The following is an 18,860-nucleotide window of genomic DNA, read 5'->3' on the forward strand; positions in this document are numbered from 1 at the left end:
GTAACTGCTCAGTTACTAGAAACCTGCCACACACACAAACCAGCTGCATTTCTGTGTTTTGTGGAGACAATAAAGCAAGTATAGAATCAGCAACACTCCATTGCTCTGAAATAAGTTTTAGCTGCCTGAAAAATCAGAAATATTTTTTGCTTATTATTTATGACAAGCACATGTTACAAAGATGATTTATATCTCAAAACAACTCTGGAAAATCTATTTCCTGATGTTTGTATTTGACATATATTCAAAATATTGTTTCGTGCAATCAGCCAGTATCAAATCTCGCCCTACCTCGCCAAATTGCAACATGCCAAAACCCAAGCTGGGGAATGCAAGCCCAACATGCATTAACTTAGCTATCTACGTAGGACATTTGATTTAAGAAAAGTACAAGATTAACAGCCAATTGGAAAGTGCTATTGGAATATCTTGGCTCCATCTTTCCCTTCCCCCACCACTGGAAAGGAGAAAGTGATGAGATGAGTTTCAGTAGAAACGACATCTATGGTTGCAGGGCTAGAATTTATTTTTAAGTGTTAAAAATAAAGTTTTTAAAATAGTTATGACAAAATGTTGCAATGCTTACGGAGATTTCTGTGGACCCATGACAATTACCTCCTTACGAGGCTAAGACAAACCATGGTTTAGCATGAACAGGGAAAACATGCAGGTACGTGGAGTGTTCCTCCTCAGTTCTGCAGCTACTGTACTTTCTAGGGTTAAGCCATGGTTTGGTTTAGTGTCACATCCAAACCTGGGCTTGCCTCACCCAACAAACCACAACAAACCATGTTTCTGCGTTTGGCCAGAATGCTAAGCCAAACCATGGCTTGGTGTTGGATAGTGCAGCAGCAGCAGGAGGAGGAGGACCAAGGGAGAAGAGCACTGCAGCTGCAGTCTCTACTCTGGGAACCTGAACATTTGACTTTGCATTATGTATGTACTGGGTGTGGATGTCTTTCAAAATGTTGCTGGTACCTATTAAAGATGTCCAGATAAGGATACTGTAATCAACTCCAAAATGCACCATGAATGAAAGTCTAATCATGTGCTGAGGCAAACAAAATGAGACCTGATGTTTGTCAAAAGTGTCCCCATCTTTTAACCATATTTTGAATGCTATGCTAAATATATTCAGTTTGCAAATTATATTACATCAGACTCATCTACACGTCTACTTTGATTTCCCCCCCAATAAAGTATATTCATATTATAATTGTTGTTCTTTTAATTATAAAGTTGGAGATATGATGGAGATAACATGGAGATATGATGCAACATGGCATATCTGTGTATCTGAAGAAGTGTGCATGCATACGAAAGCTCATACCAAGAACAAACTTAGTTGGTCTGTAAGGTGCTACTGGAAGGAATTTTTTTTTGTTTTTGTTTTGACTATGGCAGACCAACATGGCTACCTACCTGTAACTGAAACATGGCATATGGTAGAGATAACAAAAGCCATAACTGCCTGCTAGATCAGGCCGATGGCCCCTCTAGTCCAGGATCCTGTTCTCACAGTGGCTAACTAGATGCCTATGGTAAACTAGCAAGCAGAACCAGTGCCCACAAGCGCACTCCCTTCCTGTGGCTTCCAGTGACTGGTATTCAGAAGCACGACTGCTTCTGACATGGAAGCAGAGCACTGCCATCATGACTAGCAGTCATTGATACCTGAATTTGTCCAATTTTCTTTAAAAGCTATCCTTGCCTGCTTAAAGGAGGCAGTGGTAAGACCACCCCTTAAGAAACCCTCCCTGGATCCGGAAATCTAACTCATTACCAATTGATTCCTTTCTTTCTTGGGCAACCTCTCTTGAGCTGGTGGTTGCACCCCAATCCAAGCTCTCTTGGATGGAACCAATTTCTAGATCTATTTCAACAGGGTTTAGGCCCGGTTTTGGCACAGAGACTGGCCTGTTGGGAGAGAAACGGGGGAATTTGTCTGTTAATTCACCTGGTTGTTTGGGTGCTTATTGTTCAACCCCATGGAGTCTTTAGTATGGGGTTCTCCAAGGTTCAATGTTATCCTCCATGCTGTTCAAAATGTACATGAAAACTATTAAGTGGGGTCATCTGCAGTTTGGGAGAACTGATGACACACAGCTCTACTTTTCCTTTACATCTGCAGGTGAGGCAGTGGATGCGCCGGACCAGTGTCTTGCCTTGGTAATGGACTGGCTATGAGCCATTGAACTGAAACTTAATCCAGATAAAACAGAGGCAGATGACAATTAGAGGGTGGTTCCCTCAACCATATGGGTGGGGTGTGGCCTACTCTGGATGGGACTATACTTTCTCAGAAGGAGCAGGAACATAGCTTGCGGGTATGTTCAGGCTCAAGTGGCCTTGGTTCTGCCGGGTGCTTTCCATCAGTGCTTTCAACTTGTGGCCCAGCTGTGCCCCTATTTGGACAGGGACAGCCTCTGGTTTGGATTACTGAAATGTGTCACACAGGGGGCTGCATTTGAATACTGTTTGGAAACTACAACTGGTCCAAAATTCAGTAGCCAGATTGGGGACAGCCGAAATATATAACACTCATTCTGGCGCAACTGCACTGGCTCCCAGTTAGTTTCCGGGCTAAATTTCTGGTTTTGACCTATAAAGCCTCAGGACCCCAATGACCTCAAGGGCTGCCGAACCTCACACGAACTGACCTTGACCCTGTGGTCATCATGTGAGCCTTTCTCCAGGTAGCTCCTCCATGGTGCAGAGGGTGCCAATATGAGAACAAGCCTTTTCAGTGGTGCCTCTCCACTTGTGGAATGCTCTACCCAGGGAGGCTTGCCATCTTTATCTATGTTTAGGTACCAGGCAGAAACCTTTTTTTAACCCTGGATTTTGGCCCCTCTTTTGAGTGTTTTCAGGTGTATATGGTCTCTGTTGGTGTGGCCTGTCTTTTTTACTTGTATAGATGTGTTTTAAAACTTTTATTTGTTGGGTTTATATTAGTTTTAAAAGTTATTTCAAGTCACTTTTTGTGAGAAAAGAGACTAACAAATAAACATGATTCTAATTAAACCAAATCTGCCACACAGTCAAGCATGCCAGGATTTGTATCTTATTGTGGTGCACTTTGCATTGTCATCAGTGCCAACAAGTGCTTTGTTTACAAGCAATGCAGGATTTGGGTTTCCAGCAGCAATATTCTGATGGAATTGTACCTTAGGGTTAGTGTATGTTCTCATGGATATGAATCTACAATACACAAAGACCTAGGAGACTGTGGTATGCAAAAAAAAAAACACCAAAAAAAAAACCAAATGAAATCAAAGTCAAAAGTCACACCACCCTGGAAGAGAATATTTTCAACACAACTGGCAAAGTCAATTATGTTGTCTGAAATAGGTTTCCCCCCACCAACCTGGATGACGACAGAACACCACACCATGCTGAAATCCCAACAGATTATAAAAAGGACAAAAGATCTGCAAACGTCTTTTACTTTTTATTTCTATACATTAAGGGAATAATCCAGACAAGGTTGAGCACATGCAAGTCCCATTGATTTCAATGAAAAAGTTAAGCACATGCTTAATTCTCCCCCAATAAAATCAACAGCCCTTAGGGTATCATGTCCCAAGATGTTTGTTGCCTGCAGCAGCAGCAGCTGGTGGGGCGGAGCTGCATTGCGTACTTGGCTTCCCAACATGGCGTTCGCTGCCAGTAACAGAGGGGGAGGGCTGAGGTTGTGGGGAGTTCAGCAGGTTTCAGGTGCTGGAGCCAACCCACTGCTTCAGCTACTGTGCCTGCAGTCACCCCCTCCCTATTAGCAGCAGCAACCCCCACATTCAGAAGCCAGGTGAGCAAGGTCATCCCACCCTGCTCTGCCAGCTGCCTGCAACAACACTCCCCTTTTCGGCTCCATTTTGAAAAGCACAAAAGAAACAAGCCTAATCAGAGAAGCTAGTTGATGGTCCGAGACCAGTTAAGATTTAAGAGATCTGCTGTGCATTTCCACCGTGTCATCCTAAACAGGTTTATTCAGAAGTAAGTCCCCCTGTGTTCCATGGGCCTACTCCCTAGTTAGGGCTGCAGCCCATGCCAATATTTCTACACCCAGCTTGGGTTACTTTGGGAGACCAGCCTGCCAAATTAACCTGTAAAGATGATTTGTGTCCAGACATTTATAACCTTTCCAATTATACTTTTGGATTGCTTTGGGGGTGTTTTGGGCAAAACCATTAAGCCAGAGACATAGTAAATATTAGGAAATACCGGGGGTGGTGGTGTTGTTCTCCTATTGTTTTTACAGTCAATACAAGATGGGTAAAAGTAAAAACAGAATGTCCTGCAAGCTTCTGTCTCAACTAAATAGCTTTATTTTCATGATATAAAATACATTACTAGAGAGAAATCTCTTTCTCATAAATATATGAGGATGGCTCTTGTATTCAGAGCAGAGAAATCTAACGACCTCCTCAGTTCTAGTTTCAGCTGTGTCTCAAACTCAATCCAAGCTGGAGCAAATCATGACTTCTCTCCACATCCATTTCCAGGGCTGTGCAAATGGAGAATCCTTACTGTACTTTCTTCACAGTTGTGCAATAAAATGTATCCAGTCCATAGCGGAGTCAAGCTTGAGGTACTCTGACAATAACCATTAGAGGCAAGCCATAATGGTGCAGCAGAAGGAATGATGAGCAGAACAGCCATGGAAATTAGACTTAGAGAAGCTGATATGGAAGGAATGGAATCTTAACCAGCCAATATTGCTCTTGCAGTTACATGACTGCAAGAAAAATCAATTACGAGTCTATCTGTACAGTACCTGTAAAAAGATCATGAGCCCGCAAGTATTACAGTACTAGAGGCAAGACCACCTTGTGAGTAAACAGTTCACAACAATATTATCTACAGTGCATTTGCTCATGACATTTAAGCACTTGGGCCCCAATTTAACTAAATTTAATCATGACTTAAGTCCCACTGAACCCAATGGAACAAGTTGGTCGTGGCTAACTTGAGTTCTATTGTTGGGTGGAGGTTTTCAGCTGCAAGACTCTATGCTGATGAATTTCTCCTCTTTATATTTAACATGCCCAGTACTAAATAAGTAGGCCATTAGCAAAATAAAAACTTGAGTTCTGTCCTCCCCTCTACCACAATGTAACATCCAACCATTTTAAGCATTAGCACCATGGGTTTCATGCAACTGGAGACATCAAACAATAGTTTCATGACATCTTAGAAACAAGGATTGTCTTAGACTTAGACCATGGTTTGTCATTTGTTTCAGATACAGACCTTTCAAATATGTCCTCTTCATTAATGAGAAAATACATTTTTTTTAAAAAAGAGAAATACTTTTTTCTAATTAGAATAGAACAAAATTTATATTGGCAGATTCTGTATTTTAAAAATTAGTATTTAATGTTAGGTGTTACTTTCAAAAAATGAAGAGGTAGGTGCATTTCCACGCAAGAGAAGTTTTAACAGATATAGTGGATGAATTAGGGTAACATGTAGTTTAAGAGACTATAAAACAAAACTATGATAAAAAAGGGCAAGAAAAAATTCATGTCCTAATTAGGGAATGATTTGGTTTTAAAACAAATGACAGGATCAGAAATATTCATACACTATTCATTTTTTTCAAAGAAATGTCTGTTCCAACAAGTCAACTGTACCCTTGGTTAATTGTAGTATTAACCATTGAATTAACAGGATATGCTTCAGCAATTCTTTCTTACATTACCAACACCAGCAGTCTAAAAGTTTACATAGAAATCATGAGAGTCTTAATAATTACATAATTACAATAGAATTTTTAAAGTTGAAGGGTTGTTGTTAAAACGATCTTCATAAATAATGTTTTCTATCTCTTCAATAACCTAAAGGTCAATTGGTATAGATAGGATAACGTTTCTTTCTCTTTTACAACCAATTTGGAGACTCCTCACTGCCAGCAATGGTTAAGGCCTGGATCGAGTTATTCTCCTTTTGCTTTTTTCTGCTTTTTTCCATTTTCCACAACTAGACCATTTTCGGGTTTGCTTATACCATTTGCCACTACACCATTGGTAATCTTGCCATTCTTTACAGGCTGCTTGGGCATCTTGTATGTCCGATAGTAGAAGTTACCAAACAAGATAATGAAAGTGCTGGCATAGAAAATGACACCCCAGTGCATCCATTTAGGAAAGGGACAATCAATATAAATAGACATGGCCGTGTGGCCAATTGTCACATGGAACTGAATCTGAAAAGGTAGAAAAACAGAATGTCAAAGATCCTGATCAATAGGCTTCTGCTCAATTGCATTTTATAATGTATCCTGGGGGGGGGGGGAGTCTGAATACTAAACAGATATTGAAAAGAATTAATATGCAAACTGCAAAACTGAAGGTATACTTTTAAAAACGATTCACCAACATGTCACAGAGAAATGATAATAGCTATCTGCTATTATCAGAAACATGCTTCTGCTATTCTGCTTTTCATAATATTCATGACCAACAACTAGCCTTTACCATACTTTTCGGAACTGTTCTCCAGTGGCCCTCCAAACTCTGCTGAGTGACAACCACCACAATCCCTGCTCATTGCCCATGCTGGCTATGGCTGATGGGAGATGGAACCCCAAATCTGGAGGGCCACAGGTTCCCCATGCCTGATCTACAGCCATGCATTTCGGAGAAGGGAGTGGTGGTCCATAAATCACCTCCCCTAATCAGGGTTGTTCCTTTGCCAGCAATATGGAGGGATTAATCTGGTCTTTAAAATCCAGAAAAGGACTGCATAAGATAATAACATAAGAATAGCCTGCTGGCTCAGGCCAATGGCCCAGCTAGTCTAGCATCCTGCTCCCCCAGTGGCCAACCTTACATGTGTAAGACAACTATTTCAGACAGCCAAACCCTTTGTGCACAGCATAATCACTGGATTCAGTGTGTGAACAGATTTCGATGGATTACCGTATACTTTCCATTCTACAGTTATTTCTAATTTATTTTAAGATATTCTGCCTACAAATAGGTATGTAAGATATTGTTTTGGTTCGTACTCATTTCCTGGAGCTATTTCTACACATTTCATTGTATTCAGTTTTGTTCTTTCATCTGGCTAGAATACCAATCTCATTCCTGGTTGCTCTTTCATGTCTATGGTGTGATCTGAGTACAGAGGACCTTGCTTCAAGAGGTACATGGTGTGTGTGGATGCATGATCTCCACCTAGCTCTACAGTTCTAGCATTCAAGGTTCTAAGTATCCTAAATAATAGTTTTTTTTTTTAAAAAAAAATTACTTACCAGCTGCATTATGGTCAAGTATCGTTTCCACCAAAGGTACTTGTGAAATTTTGGGCCACAGGCAGCTAGTCCATAGTACATGTACATAATAACATGGATAAAAGCATTGATTTGTGCTCCAAAAAAAGCTGTCAAGAGGAAGAAACAAAGAACAAAGTTATCTGAAAGTTGCAAGAGGTGTAATCTCATATTCTCCTTATTTCTATTATTCCCATTACACATTAAAATAAAAGCTCAGATAATTTGGTTTCATATTGCATTACAATAATTACATCCTAGTATTCACAGTGGAAAGGTATTTTCAGTTCTAAATATAAAACACGGGAAACATTTGCAATGTATATCATATATCAGCTCATGGGGGGGGGGGAAACCTCAGTGGCCTACAGAGATCTGTTCTCCCTCCTTCCGTGTGAGTGCACCTGCACATAGGCAATAAGCTGAACCATCATGGGCAGCACTCCATATTGCTACTCAGCCTTCGCCTTTTACCCTTCTCCTCCATGTGCAGGCACTGTACCCAGTCTAGCAGAATGTCCTATATTCTTATTCTTAGTTGTATGACATCATAAATATACATGGGGCTTTACAGAGTACAATTAATATAAACAGGAAAAGGTTGAGGTTCCTGTCCTAAGGACCTTACCATCTAAATTAGCCTCTGCTGCATTACAACCGTGCTCTGACCTTTTACTCCCTTGCATGAAACCCTGTGGCTCGTCTTGAGCCACACATCACCTGTAGGTAATAAAATGAGTGTTCTGGGATGGGGTGGGGAGGTAAGGGTTGGCGTGTAAGTTGCAAAAGGTTGCCAAGTTCCATTCAGTCATGCTTGCCAGGTCATAATGTGTCAGCAAAGCACCAACGATGGATGCTGCAAGCTCCCAATTGTCGGCTCTCTTTTGGGCTCTCATACCAGTCTCAAAGTAGACCCAATGAAACCAATGGACTTAATTAATGTCAATAAGTCTGAGGGTGACTTATTCAGTTATCACCTGAAATATTTTAACCACAGTGTATTTGTGATGTGCTGGCTGTTAAATAATACCAACTGTACTAAAAAAATACAGGGGGCATAAACAGAAATCACTCTTATTAGGTAGTTTACAGTGCACTCAGTAAGGACTGGCGCCCAGGGAAGTCTGTGCAGGATTGCAGACTGTTCTCAAAATTCCAATATAATTTCAAAATCAAATTGCATACTCTGAAAAAACAAAAAACCCCAAAACAAAACAGAAAAAGCACCAAACCAAAACTGTTTTGCAAAGGGCATTTTTCTATCTGGATCCAGAAGGAAGAAGTCACTCCTGTGCTCTCCTAATTAATGATGGTTATCAAGCTGTGTGACATGATTAGCATGAATAGTCTTTGCAGAATTTATAATTTAAGAAAGGCAATGCAAACCAAGGTCAGAACTATCATATTACAGGAAATGAAGATGTTCCAAACGAATTGATGTGAATATAGGATGAGCAAAATGATTGGGAAATAATTACAGGATTCTGTATTGTGTGTTTTCAAACAATTTCTGTGTTTAGAATATAAGTTATAGCTGTGTTTCGAACTGCTGCCTGCTTTATACCTGTATACTAGGCTTGCTAACAGACACACATACATATTAATACTTATGCATATATAAAATGTAGTGAACCTCCTAATCATACTTATTTGGAAGTAAATCCCATTGAAATGAATGGGACTTAATTCTGAATAATATTGGATAAGCTTGGGCCTTAAATCCTTTAGTCGCCATGGAAATATTCTGGAATAAGCAAGGCAGAATAAAATAATCTCTTCTTTTTCATGGTTGCAGAATTTTAGATTGAGCAAGCCAGACGCATGTGTTGCTTCACACAGCAAGTTTACTTAAATGAAAAAAAGAAGAATTTACATGCGAAATCCGAATCATGCATTTGTGCCCATGTAAAGTGTTTCATAATTCCTAGTAGTGCAATCATATACTTCTTTCCTCCCCCTCATTTCCCAGAGAAGGAAGGAATATACCCTTTAACTTTAGCATTCCAGAATTGAACGGGCATTCCATTACTCAAGAAGGAAACAAGATTTACACGCTACTGTCAAAATGAATATTCGCTTCCAGGTAGAGTCCCCACTTTGTACCCCTTATTTGGGAAGATAAACAAGACTACTCACCTTGCCCTCCTGCAACCCATTTTATGCCAATCCACCACAAAGTAAACATAGTGTAATGGTGATAGACATGAAGAAAACTGATTTGGTTAAATTTTTTTCTTAGGATGAAAAATACTGTATCCAGATACTCAATTCCTTTTGATACGAAGTACCACCATAAAGCCCCAGCTATCTGTAATACAGAAAGAAGAGTGTAAGAATTCATATACCAATTTGGAGTCAGATACATGGACCACGTAGCCCAGTGTCATAGACCTCTAGAGCTGAAGTCACTTACCTGAGGTTCTCCAAATACTGTACGACAATTCTCATCAGCCCTCGCCAGCACAGACAATTGGTCAGAGAGGGATGCTGAAATTCAGCAACATCTGGGGGGCCAAAGATTTCCCACATCTGTCGTACAGTCTTGTTCACTACTACCTTGTTCTTTGTTTAGAGTTTCTACAAGTTTATTTGTGGTGTCATTTCAAAGAGGTAAATAAAAAAGAAATATTTTTTGTGCATTCTCTTTCTCTTGGGGGGAAAGGCTTTTAAAAACAAGATCGTGTTTTGCGAAGCTATTCATTGTGTGCTGTTCACCCCTTGAAATTAATATAAAATAATATATATACACACCCCACCCAGCCCCCTCATCTCACAACAACAAAGATTAAACAGTATCTTCAGAGACATGAATAGGATTACAACTTTAAAAAAGGCACCTCTCAAAACATATTGTAGTAATATGACCATTAAAGAGCTAAATGTAGAACACAGCTTATTACTACAAGCTGGAACAAGACTCCAGTCATTTATGGCCTTTGCCAGTCTCTCCCCCCCCTTTCTCTAGAAAATAAACAGCCAGTGTTCTTAGTCTTCAAATAAAGTGAATTTTATTCACATACTGCAGTCTTTAGCTACTCCTGGAAGCAAGTCCTATTTAATTCAATGGGGCTTATTTCTGAGTGGACATGTATAAAGTCATGCTGTTAAACGGTGCTCCTATAACCAACAGCTGAAGCCTTAATTGATATTAATGTATTACGAAAATGGACCTTGAAAAGACAACCTTCCCCATATGCCCACCAAAATGGCTGTAGAAGGTGGGGGTGGGGCTCTTCAGCAGATGGAGGCGAAACAGGAAGGAGAGGGAGCGGGAAATTGATTGTGAGAGTGGATGCTTCATTTGACAATGGATTTCACCCTTTACATTTTGTTATTTATTTTATTTTATTTTAATTCTTTAGAAGCTGGGTGTACCACAGTTGCAGCACTGAAACTGCAAGACACTACTGCAGATCTTTTTAAAAGGCCATTTTGTGAATCTTTTGCTTTTTTAATCTTCTAAAAATTCTTTTATGGCTATAAGTAAATAGGTAAATTAACGGCCCATGACTCCAGCACTGATGCACACTCCTCCCCAGTTTTATTTTTCAAAAAAGCAGCAAGCATGTCGTCTTGGAACAAGGCAACCTCCCTCTACAAAAGAAAATATCGTTGGAAGTTCACTCTGACTGTCCAAATAAGCCGTGGGACACTTTTAATTTAACCCCTTTAAGGTAAAACACCTTAAAGTACTCATAACAAAATAAACGCACACTTATACTGTAGGTGTTCTAAGTCTGTAAATTGTTAATAGCTCAACCTTATGTCTGTTTATTCAGAAGTAACTGCTACTGAGCTCAGGAAGGTTTCCTCCCAAATAAGTGTGCATAGGAATCAAGCTTAAAGCACTTAAACTGGGCTGGGGTGACCCTATATACTATGCATGAAGTTACATCCTTTGAGTATATTGGATTAATAGATTATTAATAGGACAAGCAACAGGATAGTAATTACAGTAGGTAACTCCTTCCTGACTGTTCAGTCTTTCAACACTGCAATACTAATAATAGGTAGTTATTCTACTTAAATTAGTGACCATTAGTTCTTTTATTACAGGAAAAGTTTTTTTTTTGTAACGGTCCCTTATTTGATCTGTCTCACACATGAAGCAGGCTGCAGGATCTAGTCAAGATTCTATAATCTACCATGGAAACCTGATGGATCCATACCTGCGTTCTGTCCTTTATTTGTTTTTTAGAGCTCCACTCATCTTTACATTTAAAACAGTATTTTACAAACAATAGTGTATTACTACACCGCCATTTTTCAATTCGAAATAGTGGAACAGTTTTTCTTTTCTCCTTATTTTGAACATTTCTTCCTTGGGCATTTCTAATTTACACTGAAGAACCAAAAAAGACCAACTACAGAACTTTGGATAAGGTTTAGGAAGAAAGAACATGTCAAAGAATCATTAAAGAATTTGGCTAATTCTGCATTGGTGATCTGGCAAATAGAATGAAAGCACTTTTTGCTTTCGGTTGACTATATTTATCACATTCTGAATTCTTGCCTCTTTCCCCAGACACTTTTGATATCAATGGTCCTCAAAATTGTGTGGGATATAAATAAAACCAGTTTGTTTCCTTCCCTACTTGTTGCCAGACTTGCTCTGAGTCTTATAAGACAAACTATTTGGGATACATGCGGGTGTAATGGGAAAGGAGAGGCAAGATGAAGGGAGACTCCTACAGAGCTAGGAGTTCCCAGATATAAAGGTTATCCAGAAGTGGTTTTAAAATGCACATTGCTCAAGAAGTAGCATTGTTTGCCCTGAGCCAGATAGTCATGTATTTAACTCCCACATCAAAGTCTGTGCTAACACCCACTAATGATAGCTATAGTACGGTAAGTACTCTGAAGAGTGCTGCACTGATTAAGACATCACCTTTTGGGAGAAGATAAAAAACAGAATGCTACATTCATTTTCATTAACTGATCAAATCAAGTTTTGACACTTACAAAGAGTAGTCAAGATTCTTACTTTAAAATGTATATACAGTACAGCAAGTACTAAGGGTTGATTCCAATGTTAGTCTTATTCAGAGTATACCCATTTAAATTGATAGGCATGACTAAAGTAGGTCCATTTATTTCAATGGGTCTACGTGGAGTATGACTTAGTTGCATACAACCCAAGGAATTTTAACATGCTGCTGCTCTTACAGGAACCTGAGTGACACAACCTGAGCTTGAAAAATGGATCTTTAGAATTGTTTAGTAGACTTGCAACCTTGGATAAAAGTTTGTAACTTTTATATTACAAACGTTTACTATTACTATATAATCGTAACTAACCTAAAAGGAATGATCATTGCTTCTCTTACCTACGAAAAATACTATTGTGGGTGATTGTGCAGTGATTTTCCAGAAATGCATGCCTTTCCCTTCTCTGTTATGCAGAGTTCTTGCATTCAAAGTACATCTATATTAGGTTTGACATATGTCCAAAATATACCGGACATGTACAGAAATTGGACGCCGGGGGAACTTTTAAAAATGTTAAAGATCGCCAGAATTTCCTGAATTTATGGCAACTCGGGTATTTTCGGTTTTCTGGTTTTTCGCTGTTAAAAAAAAATTCAGGGGAGGTTGTGACCCAGCAGCAGTGGAAGTGATGAGAGGTCATTTCCCTTGGCCGGGGGGTGGTGGGGCAGAGTGAGGAGACAGGGGATGGAGGAAGGCGATGCAAAAGCCTAGCTGTCCCTAGTGTGTTGAAAAAGGGACACTGTGCCAGGGGTGTCCTGCGGGTGGCTCAGTCGCAGCAGCGGAGGCAGTGAGAGAGGGTCTGCAGCTGGGTGCTCAGGAGCTGCTAGTGTGGCCCCCTCGCCCGAGAGGGTTGAGGTGGTCGTGTTGGTTTGGGCTTGTCAGCCAGGCACCTCCTTGTTTTGCTGGGGAGGGCTGCAGCCGCTCAGGGCCACCGTCTCCTTCCAGCTGCAGCACCGTCAAGGCAGAGATGGGGGCTGGGCAGGTAACGGGGGGGGGGGGTTGTGTGTGCAGGAAACAGTTTAAATGAGACCTGGATAAGCCTGGATAGCGAGGGTAGCAAACTGTGAGGAAGAGGAACAAAACCGGCTGTGGTAAGTTCGAGGTTGTGAGGGGGGGGGGGAGAAAGGTGGCAGCGGCTCACTACACATTTCTGAGGGCTGTGGGAGGCCTGAGCAGCTGGGTGGGGTATAGTAAAGGGGAAAGTAAGCTGGGGGGCTGTGTCTGAGAAAGGGGTGCATTAGGGCCTGGCCAAAGTTCAACAACTTTGTCAAAAAAAAATATGGCAAGCCTAATCTATATATCAAGGTGTATTTGATGATGTGCACTATGTGGATGGCCCAACAGCTGCCCCTGTTTTTTTTTTACATAGCAATCTCTGCCCCTTCAATATACAATATACAGTGGTGCCTCGCAAGATGAAATTAATTCGTTCTGCGAGTGCTGTCGTCTAGCGAAAATTTCGTCTTGCGAAGCACGGACGGGGGAAGCGCGGTTTGACGGGGGGGGGCGAAATTTTTTTGTCTTGCGAGTCGCGCCCATAGGGAAATTTGTCTTGCGAGTCACCCTTTCGTTAGTGAATGCCTTTCGTCTAGCGAGTTTTTTGTCTAGCGAGGCATTCGTCTTGCGAGGTGCCACTGTAGCTGTATTTTTAATTAGGTGACTTTGCTAAGGTCAATATGTTGGCTTCTTTTTATTAATTTTGTTCCCTCAGTCACTCCTGCTGTGGACTGAAGGAGCAATTATAACCACTGTAATATGCTTCAGAAACCTAACTCTGGAAATGTCAAGGTGACAAGTAGAACCCACATTATTTTTAATATGTATATAAGTTGAAAATATACTATTAAATCTGGAAACGTTTGCCCTTTGTTTGCCCTTCTGGATCTGGAGTAAAAATGTGTGACAGGGTAGAGACTAGACTCTCTTCAGGGGTATGTAAATATCTTAAATAAAATTATAAACAAATACCGCTTGAGTAGAAAACTTCAATTGCTGTGGTCTGGGTTCACATGTCATCTAAACTATAATTTAAATAAACTATTTCATTTTATTTCATTTCCCCAAAGCAAACTATGAGCAGTAAATGAAGACCAAACCCTGGCTTCTGCTTATGATTTGTTTAAAGAAAAACAAACTTTGAGCCTGGGTTCAGAGAACATGGCAAGCCAGACAATGGCTTCCTTCCCACCTGCGAAGTAACAGCAGAAGCAGAGGAGGAGCAAAGCACCCACCATTTCAGCAGCACCATTGTTTATTTTAACTATGGTTTGTGGTGTCCAAACTTTTTTCAAAGAGGGCCAGATTTGATGAAGTGAAGGGCCGTTGGGGCTGACCAAAGTTTCTGACCTTTTTAAAGGATTGAATTCGTAGAGCTTTTTAAAGATTTTACCCCGGGAAATAAACTGCCACAGGGGCTGGATTAAACCTACCGACGGTCTAGATTAGGCCCCCCGAAACGGACTTTGGACATGCCTGAATGTGACATGTAAACCATGGCCATATGAGAAATCGCACTTTGTTTTAGCAGAAATGACTAAAATTTAAGTGCATTTAGGATGAGAGCATAACAATTCAATCAGAAGGATGTCCCAATTGGTTCAAGTAGGACTGCAGTCTTAATATCCTAGAGGAATTATCCAGAGAAAGTTAAGTGTGCCTAAGGCTGCCATTCCTGCACCATGGGTTTAATCCCCATTGAGTACACTGGAGCTTATTTTCAAATCAACAGATCAGGCCGCATGCCTGATAAGGATCAAAAGAACATGGTTAACTGCTTCAGTCATAAACCTCAAAACCTATCAATCATTCTCTGTATTAGCAAACTCACTAAGGTTTCGCACTGACCAGAATGAAATGCCAAACCAAAACTGAAGAGCAGTTATTTCCTAACTGAGTGATTAAAAAGAAATGAGATGCACAACATTCTATCTGCCTCCATAAGGACTTTGCAGCTAGGAGACAGAAATGGTGAGGGAAATCAAACAGGCACTGTTCTCTAAAAGGGTCTTCATGGTGTATAGCATTTGGTTCCTTTGCTTGATAGTCAATAAGCTCAGCACTGTTCGAAGTCTGGAACTCCGCCATTCAGGTGCACAATTCTTCTCCTAACATGGGAATGCAACTGACTACAGACTTCACTGACTCCCTTTAATTTTCCAGCTCCAAATAATTTAAATTCCCAATGACTGCTTATTCCTAGATTTCCCACAGCTCTACAAATACACCTTGTGACCTTTCAGTCCAAGAACATTAAATAAATGCAGATTTTATTTTTACTACCCCGCTGTAAGTCATCTGCTTTACTTTTTTGTGGTTTTTTTTTTTTTGCTGAGATTCAAAGTGAAATAAAAACAGTAATTTAGCCAGCATTATGCCTGAGGATATATGTAACTATTATTATCTCAGTTTTCATATGAGGGGGGTGGGAGGATGAAGCATTTAGCAAGTTTGCCCAAGGCCAGAGAGGCAATCACTGACACAGATGAGAACATACAGGTTTACATATATATTACACTGTGGTAATAGGTTAAGAGCAGGCAGGTTGCATTGTTGGAAACAACAGCAAAAAAAAAAGTAGGACACAATTGTTGAATTGTGCTATAAACTTCCAATAAAAGCTAGTTTGACAGACAGTAATGACATAATAACACATTCTAAAATGCCTAAAATGTTCTAAATATCAGAATTATATCAGAAATGTGTATAGCCATTCCCCTGTCCCAGCAAGCATTGATACATGTAAAATCTAAGTCTGTTAAGACACCAGATGGCATAGAAAGATTACATTAACAACTACGATTAAAGGGTCAGTGAGAGGTCCCTGGTCTTCGTACCTTGCACTTCAGAGTCAACTTCACGTTTGTGATAACTGCTTTCACTGGGAGTTCTTTTAACAGTAGGTTTTTGCTTCCTTTGTTCTATGCCTGAGTAGTGCCAGCACTAGCCTTTTTTGCATGGGTACTACATAGCTTGTGGTGGGGTTTGCCAGGGGGCTGGGGGCACGACTAATGACAAAAGGGGGGGAAATAATAAAGTACAATCTACCAGTAAGCAGAATTTGCAGAGCGCAACTTCTTTTCTATTGTTTCATTTTAAGGAAAAGAGGTACACTTTGATCTAGATGATCATCACAGAGCACTTTTATGCACAGAGAAGCAAAGTTTTAGTAACTTGCCTGTGTAAATTGGTTTCCTCCATTTAAATGGTTGGGAAAGTGTTCTCCAAAGGGGGAGCTTGTGTGCACATTGGCCTGGTTTGCACTTAATGCTAAGCCAAACTATAGCTTAGTGTGAATAAGCGAGTGTGTTGGCACCATTAGCAAATTGCAGCCATCAACCCTCCCTTGCTTCTGCTGTTGCTGCAGTACCATGAGCTAAACCATGGTTTGGCTTAGCATTACATGCAAACACGGGCTTCCGGTTTGTCTTGCTCCAAACAAACCATCAGAAGCAACCAAGGCATGTTCTTAGCTAACTGAATGTAGTTTAGGGAAGATAAATCACAAGCCTAGGTTTGCGTCTATGGGTTGGTTCCCAGTGACAGGGAGGCACCGGCGGGAGTAAAGGAGGAGCGAAGTGGATGTGTTTTTCTAACTGTGCACCAGCAGACTTGCTTATTCAAGCTTAGCTTTAGCATTATGTGTGAACCAGGCAAGGAAACACTGCTGGGTTGTGGCAGGGCATTACAATACCAGCCTTAATTATAAGGCAGGATGCTGAACTTTTAGAGTCAGAATGCCACACGACACAAACATTAAAGAAGGATGTTTATTTCCTAGTCTTTGCTTCCAAGTTCTTATTTCAATATTTGCAAAAAATTAGTTAGAAAAATGTATCACACTTAGTCAATATTAAAAAACAAACACAACAGAAGAGATCTGTAATATACAATTAATATAACCCTTGATCCTAGCATACAAGTAACATCTTCCTTGATCCAAATATATAGCACCATAGAACATTTCGCACCATCACCAATATTGTGAACTTTCTGCCTCAAAAGATGACACACACACATCAAAACTTCACAAGTTCCTCAGCCTACAGCGTTCACAGAAGTCTTTGCTGTGTGATGTAAATACTAAAGATAGTTCCATTTTTGGTCTACTACTCCCTAAAACCCTTTCTAAAGTGTGAGCAAGGTCGATGGGAGACTATTCAATGCCGCAGAGAGATTCTTCATTTTAATTCTTAATGAATGTTGCATAGCAGCAGCGGCTATAGTATTTCTCAACGATAGCTATCTGTGCTTGAGTGTAGGTGTTTTTCTGAACTGAGGCCAAATGGAAATTCTGCTTCTGTGTATGACATAATAGAATTAACAGGAGAGAGGAAACTTCTAGTCATTAGTTTGATTCAGGGAGGGAAGTAAATTATTGTTGCTAAATCCCATGATTTTATCAGTAGTTTCATGTTATAGCAACTGGAATTAAGGTCCGTCAAAACATGCTGAAACAAAACTCAAATGTTGCCTCCCTAAATGTAATACAATGCAGTTGGTAGAAGCCAATACAGTTAATTTATAAATAACTAAGTACGTACTGGAACTCCTCATTTTGAATCTGTTTTCCAGCTTTCAGCCCCTCATGGATTCACACAAATAACTGGAAATCAGTTTACAAGAGGCTACGTACAGAAATTCTTTGTACATCTACATCAAAAGCACAGCCCATTTTGCTGTAGATGCAGAATTTTGGTTATTATTTTTAAAGATCAGATTCACACTTGTGTTCTGTGACTTAGTATTGAAGCCAAACTGGCTGCCTACAATGGTTCAGCAGAGTTTCACCGCAGCAACACAAACACAAAGCGGAGTTGGAAAAGTGAGATTAAAAATGCCCGAATTATCAGAATCTGATCTTAGGTGTGAAACAATATTTGCATTTGAAGCTTTATCTGAATCTGCATCTCTGGGAGAGCTTCTTATGGAGCAACCTAAAGCGTCTTCCATATCGCAACCAGGACGTAAGAATTGTATAGAAATAAATGGTAATTGGGCCCTATTAATTGGTAACCCAGAAACAGTTGCCCTGAGGTCACTGACGAGCATGAGCTGGCACTTACTAGCAAGTAAATGTGTCTCAGCTAGGAGTGTACAACTGTCAATGAAGACATCTTACTATGAAGTAGTCATATGATTTTTATCTATAGTAGGTGTTATGGGTGTGCAGAAGACTGTGATGACTCCTTAGCCAAAAGTGAAGGATTCTGGCCTTGTCCAAGGTGAAGTTGGAGCTGTACAAGGTGCCCTGAACTGAAGCAGGGACCCTACAAACTGCTCCATGGAGCCTTGGCAATTTGTGCATCCAAAAAGCAAGTGTCTGCTAAATGCAAGAACAATAACTAAGCTTAGCATATTTAATTGGGTGCACAAACACTCACTGTTATAAGCAACCAAGAGCTACATGATACACCTGTAATTTGTCATTATCGTTAACATCATACACAACCACACCCCTAAAGGTAATAATAATCAATTATTGTGTTTGATCATATGTGGTGCCGACAGCAACCCAGAAGGAGGGGTGGGGCAATGGGCAGAGGTGTTGGCTGCAGCACTGAATTTTTCAGTTTTCTCCACGCCAAACTCAAACACACCT

General features: G+C 40.3%; 1 protein-coding gene across 1 annotated transcript in view; it reads right to left on the reverse strand.

The window, feature by feature from the left end:
- Positions 1 to 3,440: 3,440 nt before the first annotated feature.
- The window catches only part of ELOVL4 (ELOVL fatty acid elongase 4), a 47,901-nt gene continuing 32,481 nt past the window's right edge, over positions 3,441 to 18,860 (reverse strand). Inside the window, exons 4-6 of the mRNA XM_033143289.1 lie at positions 9,410 to 9,581; positions 7,256 to 7,383; positions 3,441 to 6,205 (exon numbers count right to left, since the gene is read on the reverse strand). Of these exons, the coding sequence (XP_032999180.1) occupies positions 5,936 to 6,205; positions 7,256 to 7,383; positions 9,410 to 9,581 (570 nt within the window). The 3' untranslated portion in view covers positions 3,441 to 5,935. The remainder of the gene's footprint in view (positions 6,206 to 7,255; positions 7,384 to 9,409; positions 9,582 to 18,860) is intronic.

The sequence above is a fragment of the Lacerta agilis genome, chromosome 3 (assembly GCF_009819535.1).
Source record: "Lacerta agilis isolate rLacAgi1 chromosome 3, rLacAgi1.pri, whole genome shotgun sequence".
Taxonomy (NCBI): domain Eukaryota; kingdom Metazoa; phylum Chordata; class Lepidosauria; order Squamata; family Lacertidae; genus Lacerta; species Lacerta agilis.